Raw genomic sequence first — 17,603 nt, 5'->3', positions numbered from 1 at the left:
CCGTTGTGTTTTCACCAGACGACCGTCGCTTAGCCTCGGCCTCGTTGGACGGGATAGTGCGTATCTGGGATGCGGTGACGGGAGCGCTACTTCAGGGACTGGAGGGACATGCTGGTCAAGTCAGGTCAGTTTCGTTTTCGCGGGATAGGCGTTATCTCGCCTCGGCCTCAGATGATCGAACTGTGCGTATCTGGGATGCAGCGACAGGAGCACTCTTCCGACAGTTGAAGGGACATACTGATTCGGTCAGGTCTGTGGCATTTTCTCCTGATGGTCGTCTTCTGGCCTCGGCCTCCGACGATTGCACCATACGTATCTGGAATGTGGTGACGGGTGAACCTCTTCGAAGATTGAGGGGACATTCGAATTGGATCAGGTTTGTTGCGTTTTCAAACGATGGTCGTCACCTGGCTTCAGCCTCGAATGATCGCACTGTGCGTGTATGGGATACCGCGACAGGAGCCAGTGTCCGCGAGCTGAGGGGCCATACTGCTCCCGTGTACTCCGTTGCATTTTCACCAGATGGTCTTCGTCTGGCTTCCGATGATCGCAATGCGCGTATCTGGGATGTGACAACAGGGAAGCTTCTTCAAACATTAGATGGACATTCTGGTTACGTGTCATCTGTGAAGTTTTCACCAGATCACCATCATCTGGCCTCGGCTTCGAACGATGGTACTATCCGTATTTGGAACGCGTTGACAGGAATGCCTCTTCGAGAACTGAGGGGGCATAGTGGTGCAGTTTCATCTGTGGATTTCTCATCGGACGGCCGATATCTAGTTTCGGCTTCACATGATGGCACCTTGCGGGTTTGGGATTCTGCGATAGGAGTGCCTCTTCAAGGACGAAAAGGCCATAGCGGTTCCATCTCATCCACCGAATTCTCGCCGGACGGCCGTCATTTGGCGTCGACCTCACAGGACGGCACTGTGTGTGTTTGGGACGTCAGATCCGCAAGGTGCATCAGACAGCGACGGCTAGATCGGCGTCTTCACTCTCGTCGAGTTTCATTCTCCTCTGAGAGCTCAACACTTGATATCCAAGACCTCTTCCCAGATTTAGAAGGCGTATCCAACCCATCACTCTTTCCTCTGCCGTCTACCCCTCTCCCTGTTTTCCTTGACCATAACGCTCTTTGCATTAGGCGGGGAGATGTCCTTCTCCACATCTGTTGGCTTCCCGACTACTTTGAGCCAAGCGCTCCTATTTCAAATCATGGGAGCATTGTTTGCATTGGCGGAAAGGAGGGGATGGTTGCATTCATTGATTTGGATGGACTTGTACCCTCTTCTGTGCAGAATCTGGGTACCTCGGGCTAACCCCAAGATCCCCCTCGAAGTGAAACAAATGTGTCCAAAGCGGGAACACTTGGTCGATTTGCTCGCAGTTCGGTGTTGGACAGAGCTTCGGTCATTAGCGCCGGTGATTCGAGTGGCACGCAGCGAGCCATCGTAGCAGGTGCGCATCCAAAACTCGGTAGCGTCTCCATGCCTGTCGAAGGCCAGATTTGGGACTTGTGGAAATCAATCGTAGACTTGACATGTGGTCAAAATCATGGATGGAAGAGTCAATGAGGGAAGGATAAACAAGCAAGGTGGAGGCGTGTCACCACTATTAGAATATCAACTCTATTTACATTGGGGAATGAGTGGTGACGAAGGATATATGTATATGATGCGTGGCGGGGGGTTTGGTGAAGTAGATCATTTTTCTCATGTCAATTTCTTTTGTACGACAACCTCGCCACTGAGGGATGATCGGAGACAGAATTTTTTTGGAACTACCTCGCCCACACACAAGAGTGCGTTTGCACCTAGAGCACTTCGACATCATCCATATAGATAGGTGGGGCACTGGTTGTGAGAAAAAATAGGGCTATGCACAGTTAGCTCAGACTCGAATAAGAGTTCTGAATTGTAAATGCCTATGCAGCATTAGCGGAGATACATAAGTTCAATTATCTCACCCCAGACTCGAACAAGAGTTCTGAGGAAGCCCGTGAAGGATAGCATGGCGACGGCTCCGACAGGATGTCGAAGCCTCTTTGATTTGAAGCGAGCCGGTAAATACAAAGCAGGCGGCGATGGGGCAGGTGGTGGGTAACGATGAAGAGAACTAGTGCCAACAAGGAGAAAGTGAGGTTACAAAAACAAGGCACAAACCGAAAATGAAAAGCCGCCGTAAACATCCGGGTTCCAACTCGCAAAGGATAACAAGGCTACCTTAAACAATGCAAGACCGAATATTCGACGCCAACCACATTCCCTATAACCAAGACTGATAAGGGAAAATATATGATAGAGTCAGACGCGAGCAAAAGCGTGCAGCGGACGCAAGTGGAAGTGGCTTAGAAGCCAAGGCGTACCGTGGACGCAGAAGAGAAGGCACGGAGGCCGAAGCGTACAGCGGACGCGTGTAAAGAGAAACCGATTAAGTGACGTACCCGATCGAGCAGCAGAAATAAGAAAAACAAAGAACAAGAGCATACCAGACAACTAAGAAAGACTGAACATCGCGGATGATCAGTAAAAGGCATAACGCAATGAATATTGCGTACAGATGAGGGCTTGACCTAGCAAGGGCCCGGGCATGGCGGATACCCAGGAGAAAAACTGCCGGCGCACACTGCACAAGTCATATTTAATCTCGTCCCTCCATTAAATTTAAAAATATAATGCTTCAAGTGTGATTTCATCCGATCGCTGAGTCCTACACCCCGAGGGGATGCGCGAGATGCACTCCAAGCGTATATACAAAAGAGGAGGGCCCACTCCACATCGTGGGACAGTTTGTTCCGAGGCCGTCACCAGTCCTTGATCGGCTAATTAAATTACATATACATAGGCCTTCTAGTAGCGATGTCACTCCCTGTCATATCCATTACGCCGTGGATCACGGACACCTCGACATCCGATCTGGAGGAGCGTCTCCAAGTATCAAAGCAACTGCACAATGCCTGTGTAGATTATGGGTTCTTCTACCTTGATATCTCCGACTTTGCTTCTGCAGAAGAGACAAATGAGCTCGAACGATTGGCCAGAGAGTTTTTCAAGCTTCCGCAAGCAGTCAAGGATGAGATTTCCATCCATAAGCAGGACCATGCCAGAGGTGCGAAACGACCCCGTCACGCCGCTCCCTAAACTAGATCTAGGATATTTTGATAGGATATCAGAGATTAGGGGAGAACATTACACAGGGAAAGCCCGATGGGCAAGTAAAGCTCGGAACTTCACCAGAGCATTTCACGTACATTAAGACTGCGAAACAGCCATGAAGGTATTGACTTTTATGCTCCCGTCGACAATCCCGATCCATCACGTCCGTTGTGGGGCACTAATCAATGGCCGGAGATCTCTGGCTTCCGAACCGAATATGAAAGATGGGTGGATAAGATGAAGCAATTAGGCCTTATTGTCATGGAAGCGTAGGCCTGGTTTGATGGTCAAATTACAGACTTGCTTATAGCGAAGTCGCTCAGGATGGCCACAGGACTTGGAATGGACAAGGATGAATGGCAGGATCTTAGAAGCCAAATGGATGATAGCTTCTGGGTGATGCGACTCATTGGATACCCTCCTCTTCCGAATGATCATGATGGGTATTCTTGTGGGGCTCACAAGGACTACGGGTGTTTAACGTGCGTTATGAGGCTGTCCTTTTCATTCCGAGCCCGACACTAACCTCCGAGCCTTAAAGATTCTTGTATACCGATGACACACCCTCCGCTCTCCAGGTATGGCGTGGTCCAACCAAGGATGAGGCACAAGGCCGATGGATATATGCAGACCCGATTCCGGGCTGTGTCATCGTTAATATAGGTGAGATGTGGGAAATTTGGACGAACGGCCTGTACAGGAGTACGCTTCACAGGGTTATACACCGGGGAAGGGGTTTCAGGTATGAGCTCTGCTTCTTAATTTCCACCCTGTCTCTTGGGGTAATCTTCTAGTCACTCTACACAGAGTGTCAATCCCGTTCTTTTTCGAACCTAATTTCGACGCGCTCGTCCGGTCCCTCCCCGCCGCTTCCCGCGCACTAGACGCCGCAAACTCGAAAGAATCAAGTGTCACCAATATCAGTGGCAAGATATATGAGCCGGTCATCTATGGCGACTTCTTACTTAGTAAAGTAACCAACAACTTTGTGGGGGACAGGAAGGGGAGATATAACTAAATGAGCTCCGACCCAGCATTGGAATTGGAATGCAAGGGACGACAGAGAGAACACATAGTTCATCCGTGCTGGACAGTTAATTATGCTCTAGTCCAGTAGTGATGCACATGATCGGGGGTCCTTCGGTCGCATGAATCGATGGGTGTCTTTGGAGGCTCATGTGTTACTTCACTCCAATAAAGAGTTGTTTCGTGGGTTTGACACCGGGGAGAAATTTGAGTGCCCGCATCCGGCAAAACGAAAAGGCCACAAGGCGGCCAAGAGTCGCACTTGGCAGAGATTTCAGTGCAACCAGCCGGGAATTATCACTGGAAAAACGAGAGAATTCGCGTGGTCACTATCTCGATATCTTCGCTCAAGTGCACCTCGAGCCTGCATGAACACTAAGTGCGGAAATCGGATTCAGTGTTGTTTCACCGGACGAGAGTAGAACAGGGTCAATCCCCTTCTATTTGATTGCCAAGCAACGAGTACCGGTCGCGAACTGATCAGCGTTAATAATCTAGAAGGCCACACCACGTCTGAGAAAATATTTGAGGGGCACAAAAAGTAACTACTTGGCAATTATGAGATGAATTTAAACCCACACTGTTTGAAAGACAGGAGTCTAAATGAATTAATGGTTGCGGGGGTGACTACATAGCTGAAGTATGAGAACGCCGGATGACGGAAATTACAGACGTTCCAGGAACACAGCAGGAACGCGCAACAAAACGCATAAGAAATAGGCCCGTGTGAGGTTCACGCAGAACACATGTACAGGACACACACCTTGTTTCTCATAGGTGAAGAGACGCCTGCACGGGTCTATAAGTGTGTCTTATTGGACAATGCGACGAATCCCAAGAGGGTCGGTCACAATTCCAACTTTCCCACACACCGTGGGAAGCTTGAACTCCCAAGCAGTCATTATAGTTGCAGATCGCTCTGTCTACATAATATAGAGGCTGGGTCCTGCCTAGCAGATCGCCTCGAGAACCACGCTCATTCAATGATTCGCGGGAACGCTCCCTTCATATCTTGTTCCACCTCCTCGGGTCGCGCGCAATATTGAGATGCGGCCGTTCCTTGTGATGGCCTCCCCTGGGTTACTTTTAGAGAGGCTCGCTTATTTGTCGCTTCGTATCTCTAATGATACATCGGACCCCCTTAGACACCCATTGGTGTAATCTCTCGTGCTTGAAGCACATAGCGCGTGCATCCCGTAGAGCCATTTAGATCTCATTTTTCTTGGCGCAACACTATGGTGTGAAATCTCTCATCTTTGCACAGTGGGATCCGGCCAGCCTTTGCTTTAGCCTGCAGCCACGGACTTAATTGCTTAGATCTGCGGAATGCAGGACTATTTAGACCCACGTTTACTCCCCATTATTTTGCACCAGTCCTCGTCCCCTCGGCCGCCGAATCACTCATCCCTTACCCACTGAGAAGGGCCACCATGTCATATCAGGTCAGCCGAATCAGCAGCAGTGATGATACAACTGTTGATCGTGGCAAGCGGCCTGAAGCTCAACATCAGCACGTTCATGTTCATCATCACAACGAGCCGACCGCTGAGGACCTGCAACGTGTCTTGACTCCTGGTGGGCACTGGATTGACTATTCGCAGACTCCCCTTCCTCCAGCACACCGAAAGCACGGAAATCCGGCCCCACTTGGCCTGCTGTCTTTCGGGACTGGGTTCTTCATGGCCAGCGCCTTCACACTGAATGGTAGGTGCATTGTCGTTTCAATCTTGAACATCACTCCCATATCGCGATAGTGCGCGGAGTCCATGTCCCAAATATGGTCGTTCCAGTCCTCATTTTCTTTGGTGGAATTATGCAACTCGGTGTTGGTCTATGGGAGATGGTACGCACATCGTATTCTCGACTTCAGCCTTTAACCATCCTTTGGCGGCTCTTAGTTTACGGGGAGTACATTTGGTGCCACCGTCTTTTCCGCTTATGGGAGTTTCAACCTGACTTACGCTGGGATCTTCTTGCCGGGTAAGCGAGGACATTTGGATCTTCCCCATATACTGACAGATGCGTCCCTGCTGCCGCTCAGCTCTTGGAGTTATTGACGCATACGTTGGGCCTGATGGAAAAATCGATGACCAGTTCGATCAAGCTGTTGCAATTTATCTCGTGATCCAGCCTCTTGCCCAACGATGATTATCCGCTAATCTTGTCCCGGTTAGTTCGCTTGGATGATGGTTTCACTTGTCTTCCTTGTGGGAGCCCTTAGAACCAATGCTGCCATCATCTCAACCCTTGTATGCGCCTCAGTCGCATTCTGCTTCTTCGCTATTCACTCTATGAACGGTAAGTGGGCCTAGGCCCACTCCCTTGCAATTGTTGGAATGTTATTAACGAATTTACTAGCGAGTAATGGTGCGCGTATTGCGGGCAGTGCATTCGGTATTGGTGCAGCGGCATGCGCTTGGTGGGCAGCTCTTAGCGGCTTCTGGACGAGAGACTCTACCTTCACCTGGGTTCGTGTTAATCCAATCGACCTCTCTCGCAAGGATTAAACTACGCGCGTTCGTGAACCTACATTACTCTACGTCCTCATATATTGTTTGTTTGTCATAGAGGCTGGAGTCCTGCCTATATTATCCTCTTGTTCTTTGTTCGACCCTGTGGTGCTTACATAAATGGGCATCACCTGTTGATGATCCGTTTATGGTATTCTTTCCTTCTTTCAACTTGCGGGAAGCTTCACAGTCTAGTATTGGCATATCTGCTTTTGATTCGTATTCTGAGACGGTTCGTTTGTTATTGAATGGTCTGTACATTGTGATTGACTCGCACTTCACTGAGAGAGGAATTGGAAGCTCGGAGCAGCATGTGGCGACGCCCCTCATTGCTATCGTCGTTCTTTGGTACAGCGAGCGGTTACAATAACGTTGAGGGGTTGTAATGGTACTAGTCGACAAGCCCATGGCCAATTTGTTGTAATGTAGCACTCCTAGCGGGCCGGGACATTCGAACGAAGGGAGAAATTAAGATGGTAATGACATTGTAACCGCGCGGCGGTATAAGTAGCTAAAAATATCTGACAAAAGTTATAAGGGAAAATGCAGAGCATAAGGTACGCGCTGCCACACGTAGAACGCTGTAGCGTGGGGTGGCGATGGGACAAATAGCACATGGGCCGAAAAAGTATGATATCTGTGGGGGATATGAACATAGATACGCGCCGTACCAGCGCGTCGTCATGGCTTCCCCCTCCCCTCAAGCCATGACACCCTCCGTCAAAGAAGAAACAGACTTAGAGAACATGGGGTTTGGAAGAGGCTTGGTAAGAATATCAGCTAATTTATCTCCAGAACGAATCTGTAAAATAGAAACATTTCCATGTTCAACGTGGTCGCGAATAAAATGATGACTAATATCAATGTACGGTCATGGAATTGGGGATCACGCCACGATTGTCATTGTTATGCCAATGTGGCGGACAGCGTGGCTGATGGCAACATATTCGGCCTCCAACGTGGCAATTCCCTGTTTCTTCAGCGTCCATGCAATATAGAGGTTGGGAGCGAGTTTGCTAATGTCGATCATGCCATTGCCTTCAGTGGTTGCGTCATGGACATTGCGTGGACCACTGACATCTAGCTCCACACGTTCTCGTGGCCTCACCACCGCTCCTTCTAAGTCCTTCACCGAAAAACTTGCTGATGGGCCAACGTTAGATGACTTTGCCATGTTGGGGAATGCTGAGTCGAGTTCACGAGTGGTTCTCGGAAACACATCGCAGTCAGAAGTCCCTTGAGGGAGGCCTCGAAAACTGTGCTAGTACTAGGGTTTGGAGCTTGGATGGACTGACGTCGCTGAGGTGTGTTGTTACAGCGCATTGCGTAATGGAGAACTAGACTGCTCGTGGGACACCATCCAGGACTTCTCGGTCAGGTTCCTGTAAATGACTAATTTCTTTTTGATCTTGATGCCCCCTTCGGACAAACTTCGCATGCCCATCAGAGCCCCGAAGAACAGCACTGCAGTCAGGATACATTGCTAAACAATCGCAGTAACTGGATCCAGAAGTACCATACACATGTTGGGTAGCATCCTGACGACCGGGTCCCTTTTCACGCAAGGGTGCGGGTCCAGGCTCGTTCCCGGCACACAAAGTGGTGTTAGAGCGGAGTGTGGGCAGAGATCGGTGGTGAGGGCCAAGATGCACTATCTCACTTACTGCATATATAACTTGGTCCTCATCCGAGGTGTTGGAAGCAGGGTAGATAGGGTAGATCTCCGAAACGCGAATCACATTCGATTTTAATTCAATTCTTTGTAGGGTGCTAGCAACCCTAAAGAGCCTGCTGAGGGTCTTTGCTGATGTTTAGCCACACAATGGGCTACCTTGCACTCAAGTCGGGCGAAACCCCCGTGCACGGCCCGGCAAGAAGTGGTGTGAATCTCAAGGCAAATCCGGCGATCTCGATGTGATCGGACACCATTGGAGATGGGAAGATGGGAGACAGAGGAAAAAATCCCAGATCCAGGGGGGTTCCATACACATCCTGCCGGAGGTCTTGTTGGGTGATCTTGACTGGTGCCGAGACCAATCAAGATCGGGAGGGTGTGGCGTGCCAATGATGGGTGTGAAAGCATGTATCAAGGCACGAGAAACGATGCACTTGATAACTACACATGTTACACAGATTTGGCATGAATCTGACACGATGAGATGTTGCCATCAAGACTGAATAAAAACTACAAGACGTAATGCGGAGGTGTGAGAGTTTCACCACCGTTCGAAGTACTTGTGCATCCAGACAAGAGTGCTTCTGAGGGTTCGTCGCACCCGAGTTGCAGCCAAGGAGTTCATTGTTTCATACTTACAGGGAGGCTGGTCACCCTACATTGTTTCATTTCAGGCGGAGGCTGTCTTTGACTCCAGCTTCTATGATTTCGTAATGCTAGATAGTCCCAACCCAACTTCCTGTCGCGTTACGCGGCAACGAGCCCAAGAGTGGTTTCGTCAGAGGTGGTGATCGAATGGTTGTGACAGTGGTGGGCTTGGCAATGATCGATGACCTTGTTATAGGTGACTCACCGCAAGTGGGACGGATATTCCCGAAATTCAATTTACCCGTGGTTTAGGCAAATATTCCTGCGCACGGAACGAGTTCAATTTTGGTGTTGACCAGCTCGGTCACATCGCTGGCGGTAGGATGGCATCCTTCCCCAAGGGCCAAATACTCGAATGTGAAGAGTCATCAGATGTTTCCTTCATCATGAATACCTTAGCGCGCTTCGACCCACCAGCTCCTCTGATGGGAAATTGTTGTTTGGGCGCCGTGTGGTTCAGAGTGACATTGTTGCTTTTCTCTCCGCCTTCTTCGCAGATACTGAGATAGGACTGCGCGATGGATGGGAATCGAATCATCGCATCCTCTCGTCCTATAGGAGGACTGGTGCCGGTTATTCAGTAATTGTTCAGTTGCATGCTTATTCGGGTCAGCTTCCTACTCGCATGCCATGTATACGGGGTTGGTTCCATCTTCCCGGTGTCGGTTGGGGTGTTTGGTCGCAGAATCTCATCATTGTCCAACTTGCGCTTGATGATCTTCATATCTCAGGCCACTTGTTGGATTATGAGCCTCCTTTGGCTCGAGGCCAGATTTTGCGCCTTTATTTTCTTCGACATCACCACGGGACTGCCCCAGGGAGCAGTGTTTGGGTCACTTCCGTTCACCACTCGTCCATTTCCCTCACTCTTAGCCCGTATAGTATCAGCTTTGGGATTGGCGGTGCCCGCAAATATTTTAGGGATTCATCCTCACCATTTTCCCCTTCGTTCTTTACTCCGCAACCATGTTATAACCTTGCCACTTCCCTGCATCCTTACACCCAGATCGTTACTCTTTATCTCCCGCCTACCATGGACAATCAACAGGGGAGTCGTACTGTAGCTGTATTATAGCAGGACCCTGGAACTCTGCTGTAGGAAAAGCGGAGGTAAAAGCTGGGAAAAAACTGCATTTTCAGATGCCCCCAAACCGGAATTCTCTGCAGAACCCCACAAATTTTGCCCGAGGGACCTGGGGATCGGGGGTCACAGCTGAAGGAGAGTTGCTGTGTGAACGCTTCGTGCATGTTGAACAATGTGCCACAGTTCCGGACTTTGAACTGAGCGCATGGAGTTTTTCCGGGAGAGGTAAACGGATGGCACGACATGAGATCCATCTAGCTCCACACTACGGTCCGTTAGCACCCCTACAATTGGTCTCGCCTGAGAATTCAGAGGCAGTGATTGGTCAGGATCAATTTGATTGTGTGCGTTTAAGCGGTGGTTTCGCCAAACGCCGTCCAGAGCTGACATATCAGGGTCCACGGAGAAGCAAGTCCGACCTGAAGGAGAAGGTTTTGCGAGATAGGGGGGTTCTACACTCTCCCTCCTTCTGCCATGGACAAGATTAATCTCACTAGGAAAGTTTCTGACGGTGGCTACAAACTCCTGGCGTCGGTGGGTCTTCAACCCTAACCCGAAGTTCCCCGTTAACCCTTTCACCAACGGCACGAGAAGCAAGGGGCGAAGTATGCGGTTTATTCAAAGTGAGTGATGCAGCCTTTATTTCCGAACCCCTGGCGGCTAACCCTCCTCTAACCAGAGAGAACGGACGTACTCTTCTATTCATTGAGGGTAAAACGACCAGGATTTCGCACGATGATCTCTTGCATGTTGCCAGATCCAGAGGCATCATTAGGCCTTCCACGTCGTCGATGGAGGCATTATCAATCATCAGCGACTTGATTAGTGATTCATTGAGTGAGTGCCGACACTCCCGCTTTCTTGGCCACAAAAACTAATGGGTGCGCCCCCCTCGGCAGCTCCACTCACAGAAGACCGAGAGGATGAAATAGTGCGCAAAGCGTCCAAGTTTTTGAGTTGCTTTGCCCAGGATGGTGAGTCTCCGAGAAAACTGCGTTTTATATTCTTTGGCTCGTGAAGCTCATCGTCGCATTTCATCAGCGTCGTGGGCGACATCGACCCCTGAATCCCATTTCTCCGTTCCGTTCAATCATCATGATCAAACCCAAGGTCCAAAGAAGCCAGATGGAGCGACCCCTGAGACTGTTTTCCTTCGACAACGGTTTCATAATCTCCGCGTTGAATTCCGAATTTCAAATACTGGATACGAAATCCGAGACGCTCTTGCGCAACATGGCGCCAAGGGACAACCATTACTGTTGAATTCAACCTGGAATCTGTTCTTGCGTGCGGGGAAGGGTGCTTCGACCGCAAGTTAGTGTTACGTCCCACTTTTTTTGCAAACATCCCATTGACATTATCTTTTTCACGTCTCGTCCTTCCCTTGACAGACCCTCTTGTCGCGTCGGGATCATTTGAAGATACTCTTACCTCCAATCCAGATGGATGTCCACTGATTTTGCACCGTAAATGGATAGTCGAGCGAATTTCGTCCCCTTCCGATCTGAATCCTGAACGTCTCCGTCTACTTCCGTAAGCACAAGCTCACGCCTCGATGTTGCACATTAAATCACCTTCGCCTATCTTTTTTCTTTCCCCCCCCAACCTCACCGTTTATGCAGTCTCGAAGATTCCAAGTCCCCTCTGGGTGTGGCTCAACGTCATGTGAAAGACTTCCTCCGCGAAGCGGGTGCAACTATGCAATCTTTGGTCGCGCTATCAGCGCTCTTAGCATCCATCAACCCTATCCTTGATGTGATTCTTCATGGACACGCGGCAATTATCGCCAAAGTTGTAGTTTCCTCTATTGGGTCGCTTCTGGCCATTCTTAGTGTGGTTGTCATGATCGGACAAAAGGTGGTCTCTGCCCTAGACGGGGCCACAGGATTTGGATCACTCCTGGGCGCCGAACCTGACGGAGCATGTGTAAAGGAGAGCGATATTACGGACGGGAGTGTCTTGCCGGATTCCCATGGGGATTTCTGGGAAGGCTTGACGAATCTTAGGGAAGATGTAAATGCGTTGCAACAGTCCTTCCAACATGGTGGCCCCTCCCATACGGCGTCGAGTACTGGGTCTGCTTCTTCGGATGCGACGAAAGTAGTAGGGGATGAGCTGTGAGTGACCCTTTGGTTATGGTGCCCGAGCCGACCTCCTTCCTCATAAATCTACCTTGAAGAGTTTAAGATTTGGCGTGTTCTCTCCCTTTCATCATGTACAGATTGACAATCTGAGTTCTATATATGGCATTTATGACAGACTCGCTCCAATTAGCGTCTTCGGCGCACAGTATCCCCCTTTGGTTCGTATTTTATGAACAGACTTTGTCACTGGATCGATCCATGCTGCTGTCCGATCTTCTAGCGTTACGAAGCCTACCATTGGACATCAGTAGAGCTGCTCGGTTCAGGAAGGAAAACTGATCGTACCAGGCTGAATTGTCTCAAATATCTTTTTCTTGGGATTCATCTGTGACACTGGAAGGGCATCTAGACAATGCAATCAGTTGGTGCAACCACATCGTGACAAAGGCTCGATCCTTTTACCTTCGTATTTCTCTCCTTCAAAGTACACTCGCTCACCGGGCTTCGACCCAGGTGGTGGCTCCACAAATTCAATGCCTCCCTCTTTTCCTCCCTTCGAAGAAGCCTGAAGTAATGTTCAGTACCGACAATCACTCTTCGAAGAACAAAACCTACACATAGTACCATCGCGAAGCTTTTGATTCCTCGCATGTTTGCAGGCTTGAGATTAGCCTAGGGAGCGAAGGGTAAGCCCACGATGAATCTTGGGAGGAATTAACCAAGGGTCTATACCACGACGATGATGGTCCGATCTCGCATTTGCTCGATTGGGATGTAATGAACAAGCCCGGAGACTACGGTTCTCGGTGCCTCTTCTCCGATATCAATTTGCTGCGCAAACATTGGTAAATTTAGGACTGTATGAATTAGGTACTTACTTCGACGTATAACCCATCGGCATCAGGATGTCTTTCGACTGCAGGTGATAAACATGAGCATGGAGGGCACGGCCTGACAGTAAAACGAACCTTGTACAATTTTTCCTACTCTCAAGTCGATCATCGAAGGCACTGGCTCTCCTGCATCGCTTCCGGCAGCAGGCTGAGGGGGCACTTTCTCTTTCTTACCTGCGGGAGGATTCTGAGCTCCTCCGGGTGCAGTCTTCTTTTTCTCTTTTTTCCCTGCAGAGACGGGTTGAGGAGAAGCAGATGTAGTACCCTCCGCCGCCGGTGGCGTTGGTGCGGGAGGAACACTTGCTGTAATAGGTTGGGGTTCCTTCCCCTTCTTCTTCTCCTTTCGCGGTTCGACAACACGAGTAGGTTTAGGCGCATTTTCAAGATCGAACTTTAGTAAGGGGAAAATGGATGCTCTATGAATGGACGGAATCTGCTGAATATGGTCAACGTATCGGAGGATCGAAGGGTACGCGTAGATCTCGTTGGGCAGGAGAGCTAACTTTGAGTGATGTGTCAAATAAATTTCGACCTGATGAAGAGGTATAGGGGTGCTTACGATGACAGGGTGAAGAGCAACATAGAGAGCGACGTCCGCCGCTGAAGATTCGTTCCCAACAAAATAGGTTTTAGATGAAAGTGTCGTATCCAACTCCTGATATCGACAAGCAGATGGATGAGAAGTTCACGATGCACGATCTGCGATACAATACCGCACAAACCTTTAACTCTTCAGGAGTGGAGAGTTCAAACGACGAGATGGTTTCCAATGCGGCCAAGACTTCTGGAGAACCTTTACTCGTTTCCATACCGCGTGATTGAATTATTTCTCTGAAACTCTGAGAAAGCCTATAAGAGCCTGATGACATGAATCGCCCAGGAAGTAAGACTAGATTAGGATGCTTTTTAGAAGGGAATCGTAAAACAGAATGGAAGAAACCACGGTGCATCCACTTTTGTACATAGTGACGGTGACTTCCCAGCATTCCCACGTGAGCAAAGAAGGAAATCGGCAATCGATGCGTTGTCCTTCAAACTATGGACGACGCAGACTCACTGGTCATCTCGTCTGACCCTCTCCATGTATGTTTTCTTGCAACACGTGTTCACGCTAACAAGCTCATCGTCTAACAGCCCGCAAATCTCATTCCGGAGCTCTGTCAATCATTCTACCACTTGGGATGGGTCACAGGCACTGGCGGTGGCATCTGCATTCGCGCCGGGCAAGTGATAATCTCTTGTGACTCATTAATTCTATTCATTCTCTAACCAGAGATAAAGCGTAAGCCTTTCGTTCAGACGGACGACAAAATATCCTTTACTGGTGGCGGCCTTAGGTACATTGCACCCAGCGGCGTTCAGAAGGAGAGAATCGTCCCCACGGATATCTTCGTACTCCCATATCCCGCCCCTCAAACACCGTCTCCGCATACAGATCGTGTATTTCTTCGCCGACCCCGTAAGGAACTAAAGGAGTCTGCATGTACCCCTCTGTTCTGGAATGCCTTCGATCTCAGGGGGGCTGGTTCTTGCGTTCACACGCACTCTCAGCACGCTGTCATGGCCACTCTACTTTGGCCCGGAGAAACGTTCGAAATTTCCCATCAGGAAGTGAGCTAACATTGTCATAATCTTCGATGACCGATGTTTGATATGGAAAAGATGATCAAAGGAATTAGGATCGGGGGTATGGGGAAGGCTCTATCGTATTTGGACACGCTGGTTATTCCCATCATCGAAAACACACCTTTCGAGGAAGACTTAAAGGACAGTATGGCTCAGGTGATGTCGTGAATCCAAGGTATGCGGCAGTATCATCTCAAGTGTCGCGATGCAGGCTATGAAAAAGTACCCTGACGCTGCGGGCGTGTTGGTCCGTCGCCACGGAGTGTACGTTTGGGGTGAGCTGGGAACTCGGCTTCCTTTCAACATTGGAACTCAAAGTCTGGTATATCCAGGTGCCGATTGGGAGAAGGCGAAAACACAGACTGAGGTATCCATGCATGGATTAGCGAGCTAGACTGAAAATTTCTGAAGAACTTTTTGCAGTGTTTGGATTACTTGTTCGAGATTTCTGTCAAGATGAAGTTGGTTGGACTTCCCACCCTTCTTGGAGAGCAAGACGGGGCATAGCACCTAGCATGTAGAATTTAAACGAAATGTATAAATGAACCGTGTATTGTATGCCAGCTGTTGACATACCAGCAGGATGTGGGTCTAGGGCGTCCGCCAATCTAGGGATGCGTTGCCCCAAACTTCCCAATAGAACTGTAGCCACCATGAGCTCACGCACGCAGGATCGATCCAGTCGGTTGATCCCCTGTATTCCAGTACATCACAAATATCAGCTCCGATATGAAACATGAGAACATACCCATACTCGGTGAATGTAACGAAATCAGACCTAAAGATCGATTGTCAGCTACGCAATCCATGGCGAGCCACCCACCGAGGATCGCCTGGGTGACAAATAGTTACCTAGCGGTCCACACTGACCAGCCAGCATCATCCCTGGGTGTGAGGCAAGCCCCTCATTTGGGTAAGGCAAAATACATGATGAAGCGCTTACACAACATCGAGTTCTGAGAAATGACACTATGAAAATGGAAAAAGTCAGTCGGATGGCATGTGGGACGTACCAAGCATACTGTCCACATGACCAATTACCAGCAATCCTAGTAACGCCCCATAGTGGAGCGGACAAAAGTCACTAGAAATGGCTGCTGTGCAGCCCTGACCTTGCTTATGATAAGGCTTTTGCATGTGAAGTTAGCGGAACAGGAATGTTTTCTGCCAACATCATCGATCTTTCCCTCAAACTGGTAATATCTTTCTGCACACGGGTGTTCTTTTCCCTTTTCTTTTTGTCTGCCATGAGCACGCTACATTCACCATTACCTGCCACCAGTTAGCTTTGCCAATGCTCTTCATTCCCCTAGCTTTATCCGATTAAACGAATGCACTTTGCACTTCCTATACCCCATCAAACCAACTGGTGTCATGTTGTCTCATGCCCACTTTACACTGGCGTATGATTGGTGGATGCCGCCTGTGGTGGCAAGAGCACACTAAGTACTTTTCCCACCTTTGTTTTTCTTATCCGATTCTGGCTCGTTGTTGGCTTGTGCAGAGTCGGCCACAAGATCAAGGGGAAGAGGGGAAAGGGATGGGCAAAATGTGGCAAAGGCTAGAGGGACAATGAGATCCGTTGGAAGGGACTTCAGATAGTGCTCGCGTGTGAGCTCATACAAGCGGACCATAGGAATAGAAGTCCACTCAGCCTAAATGGTGTCCAGCCACTCAAACACATCCTTACATGTGTTATACCCGACACCCTCGTCCCTATAACTCCACAAAGCCTCGCAACGCACGATCCCAATGACAGCATCGATATATTCACATGCAGAAATCCACCACCGCGTGCGATCACCCAAAACAACAGAAGCCTTGAGATTGTCAGCAAGGACTCCTATCGCATTGTGAGCCTTCTCTATCACCTCATCGCGTTCAGGTGTCTCCCAGTATTCCTCACCACCCCGAGGCAGAATCATATCCCTACCATCAAGCCAGTACATGGCGAGTTTCCACAGCCGTGCGCGAGAGAGAGTGTCGGAGGGCAAATACACAGGTAGAGTGCCATCAGCACGTGAATATCGCATGTGGCTGGACTAGGATGTGCTGGCATGAGTTTCTCAGCGTGCGCAGGCGCAAATATCATGTGTGTTGCCAAAAAAAGCAGGTGGGGGACGTGGAAGATGTGTGTGGAAGGCCCAAAAGTCGTGGGTCTGAGCCTGGGGAGCCGTGAACACAGAGAAGAAAGCGGAGTGGGTACAAGCGCGCGTTTCTAGGTGCGCGTGGGCGTGTGAATTTCGAGTGAGAACGGCTTAATCAGCACAGGCACGCATCTGAGAGTCGCACACGTGTGGATTGCATGTAGGAAAGGTTTCTAGAGCGTACAATCGTGTCTGGAGAGATGCATGTGAGTTTTGAACTGAGATTGGAATAATGAGTGAAGATGAATGCACAGTGAGCCAAACTCATACTTACAGGAGCCAACTGGGTGTCTGAAGTCTGAGTTAACATAGTTGTAACAGTTTTAGCTACAAGCGCTCAAGATAACAATCAATTGTTTGCAGAGGGGCCAGGTGGCTTGCCTTACTGCCTGAGCGGTACTATAGTGAAAGTGGTCCGAATTATATGTCATATTGTCATGGTGACCCTAGGTTACAGAGGATCTTGTGCACAGCACCTTTGGGGCCTAAATTTGCGCTACAGAGTTTGTGGGACAAATGAGCCAGAAAGATCCATTGGAGGAAAGGACACGTGCAGAAAAGCGGTCAATACATTTGCAGAATTCCCACCAATATATTTGCAGAATTCCCACGAATTGTGGACATGCAAGAGACCTTGCAAGCAAGGTAACATGCACTGACACGTGCACTGACAATTTTTCTCGAAAATCTTGAAATTAGTTTGATTATAACGCGGACTAGAATAGAATAATACTCAGTCTCGCGGATGTGAA

At 49.3% G+C, this 17,603-nt stretch overlaps 6 protein-coding genes across 6 annotated transcripts; 5 read left to right on the top strand and 1 right to left on the bottom strand.

The window, feature by feature from the left end:
• Positions 1 to 2,861: 2,861 nt before the first annotated feature.
• EI90DRAFT_2975353 (uncharacterized protein) lies at positions 2,862 to 4,383 on the top strand (the record flags this gene model as incomplete). The annotated part of the gene is made up of 6 exons (XM_039055855.1): positions 2,862 to 3,111; positions 3,168 to 3,249; positions 3,272 to 3,427; positions 3,482 to 3,640; positions 3,700 to 3,900; positions 3,966 to 4,383. 6 exons carry the CDS (start codon positions 2,862 to 2,864, stop codon positions 4,174 to 4,176), a joined length of 1,059 nt encoding a protein of 352 aa, XP_038913246.1. The 3' UTR covers positions 4,177 to 4,383.
• Positions 4,384 to 5,422: 1,039 nt separating this feature from the next.
• EI90DRAFT_1853332 (GPR1/FUN34/yaaH family-domain-containing protein) lies at positions 5,423 to 6,732 on the top strand. The gene is made up of 6 exons (XM_039052266.1): positions 5,423 to 5,888; positions 5,939 to 6,027; positions 6,083 to 6,164; positions 6,226 to 6,305; positions 6,359 to 6,482; positions 6,543 to 6,732. Exons 1-6 carry the CDS (start codon positions 5,615 to 5,617, stop codon positions 6,689 to 6,691), a joined length of 798 nt encoding a protein of 265 aa, XP_038913245.1. The 5' UTR covers positions 5,423 to 5,614; the 3' UTR covers positions 6,692 to 6,732.
• Positions 6,733 to 10,296: 3,564 nt separating this feature from the next.
• On the top strand, positions 10,297 to 11,598 carry EI90DRAFT_1853485 (uncharacterized protein). The gene is made up of 6 exons (XM_039052267.1): positions 10,297 to 10,445; positions 10,511 to 10,635; positions 10,696 to 10,706; positions 10,826 to 10,938; positions 11,013 to 11,075; positions 11,143 to 11,598. Exons 2-6 carry the CDS (start codon positions 10,576 to 10,578, stop codon positions 11,418 to 11,420), a joined length of 525 nt encoding a protein of 174 aa, XP_038913244.1. The 5' UTR covers positions 10,297 to 10,445; positions 10,511 to 10,575; the 3' UTR covers positions 11,421 to 11,598.
• A 753-nt stretch (positions 11,599 to 12,351) lies between these two features.
• Positions 12,352 to 13,887, bottom strand: EI90DRAFT_3146392 (uncharacterized protein; the record flags this gene model as incomplete). The annotated part of the gene is made up of 9 exons (XM_039065405.1): positions 12,352 to 12,476; positions 12,531 to 12,590; positions 12,648 to 12,750; positions 12,801 to 12,857; positions 12,918 to 13,016; positions 13,064 to 13,101; positions 13,154 to 13,580; positions 13,638 to 13,733; positions 13,801 to 13,887. 9 exons carry the CDS (start codon positions 13,885 to 13,887, stop codon positions 12,352 to 12,354), a joined length of 1,092 nt encoding a protein of 363 aa, XP_038913243.1.
• Positions 13,888 to 14,116: 229 nt separating this feature from the next.
• Positions 14,117 to 15,211, top strand: EI90DRAFT_3127423 (Methylthioribulose-1-phosphate dehydratase; the record flags this gene model as incomplete). The annotated part of the gene is made up of 6 exons (XM_039064011.1): positions 14,117 to 14,161; positions 14,213 to 14,279; positions 14,352 to 14,689; positions 14,741 to 14,860; positions 14,916 to 15,071; positions 15,128 to 15,211. 6 exons carry the CDS (start codon positions 14,117 to 14,119, stop codon positions 15,209 to 15,211), a joined length of 810 nt encoding a protein of 269 aa, XP_038913242.1.
• Positions 14,934 to 15,646, top strand: EI90DRAFT_3291134 (uncharacterized protein; the record flags this gene model as incomplete). Its single annotated transcript, XM_039067260.1, has 3 exons — positions 14,934 to 14,979; positions 15,037 to 15,071; positions 15,128 to 15,646. A coding segment is annotated over exon 3 (213 nt), but the record flags the coding sequence as incomplete, so codon positions are not given.
• Between the last annotated feature and the right edge of the window lie 1,957 nt (positions 15,647 to 17,603).

The sequence above is a fragment of the Cantharellus anzutake genome (assembly GCF_015039405.1).
Source record: "Cantharellus anzutake strain C23 chromosome Unknown EI90scaffold_43, whole genome shotgun sequence".
NCBI lineage: Eukaryota > Fungi > Basidiomycota > Agaricomycetes > Cantharellales > Hydnaceae > Cantharellus > Cantharellus anzutake.
Note: the sequence above shows the minus strand (reverse complement) of the source record. Positions and strands in the feature narration are given on the sequence as shown.

Excerpts from the sequence above, each read along its gene's own strand:
- EI90DRAFT_1853332 (XM_039052266.1), top strand. The coding sequence starts at position 5,615 with ATGTCATATCAGGTCAGCCGAATCAGCAGCAGTGATGATACAACTGTT. Across the intron at positions 6,306-6,358 it reads AAGCTGTTGCAATTTATCTC|TTCGCTTGGATGATGGTTTC; the intron begins GTGATCCAGCCT and ends TGTCCCGGTTAG. Across the intron at positions 6,483-6,542 it reads CGCTATTCACTCTATGAACG|CGAGTAATGGTGCGCGTATT; the intron begins GTAAGTGGGCCT and ends CGAATTTACTAG.
- EI90DRAFT_1853485 (XM_039052267.1), top strand. The coding sequence starts at position 10,576 with ATGGACAAGATTAATCTCACTAGGAAAGTTTCTGACGGTGGCTACAAA. Across the intron at positions 10,939-11,012 it reads CTTGATTAGTGATTCATTGA|AAGACCGAGAGGATGAAATA; the intron begins GTGAGTGCCGAC and ends CTCCACTCACAG. Across the intron at positions 11,076-11,142 it reads GAGTTGCTTTGCCCAGGATG|CGTCGTGGGCGACATCGACC; the intron begins GTGAGTCTCCGA and ends GCATTTCATCAG.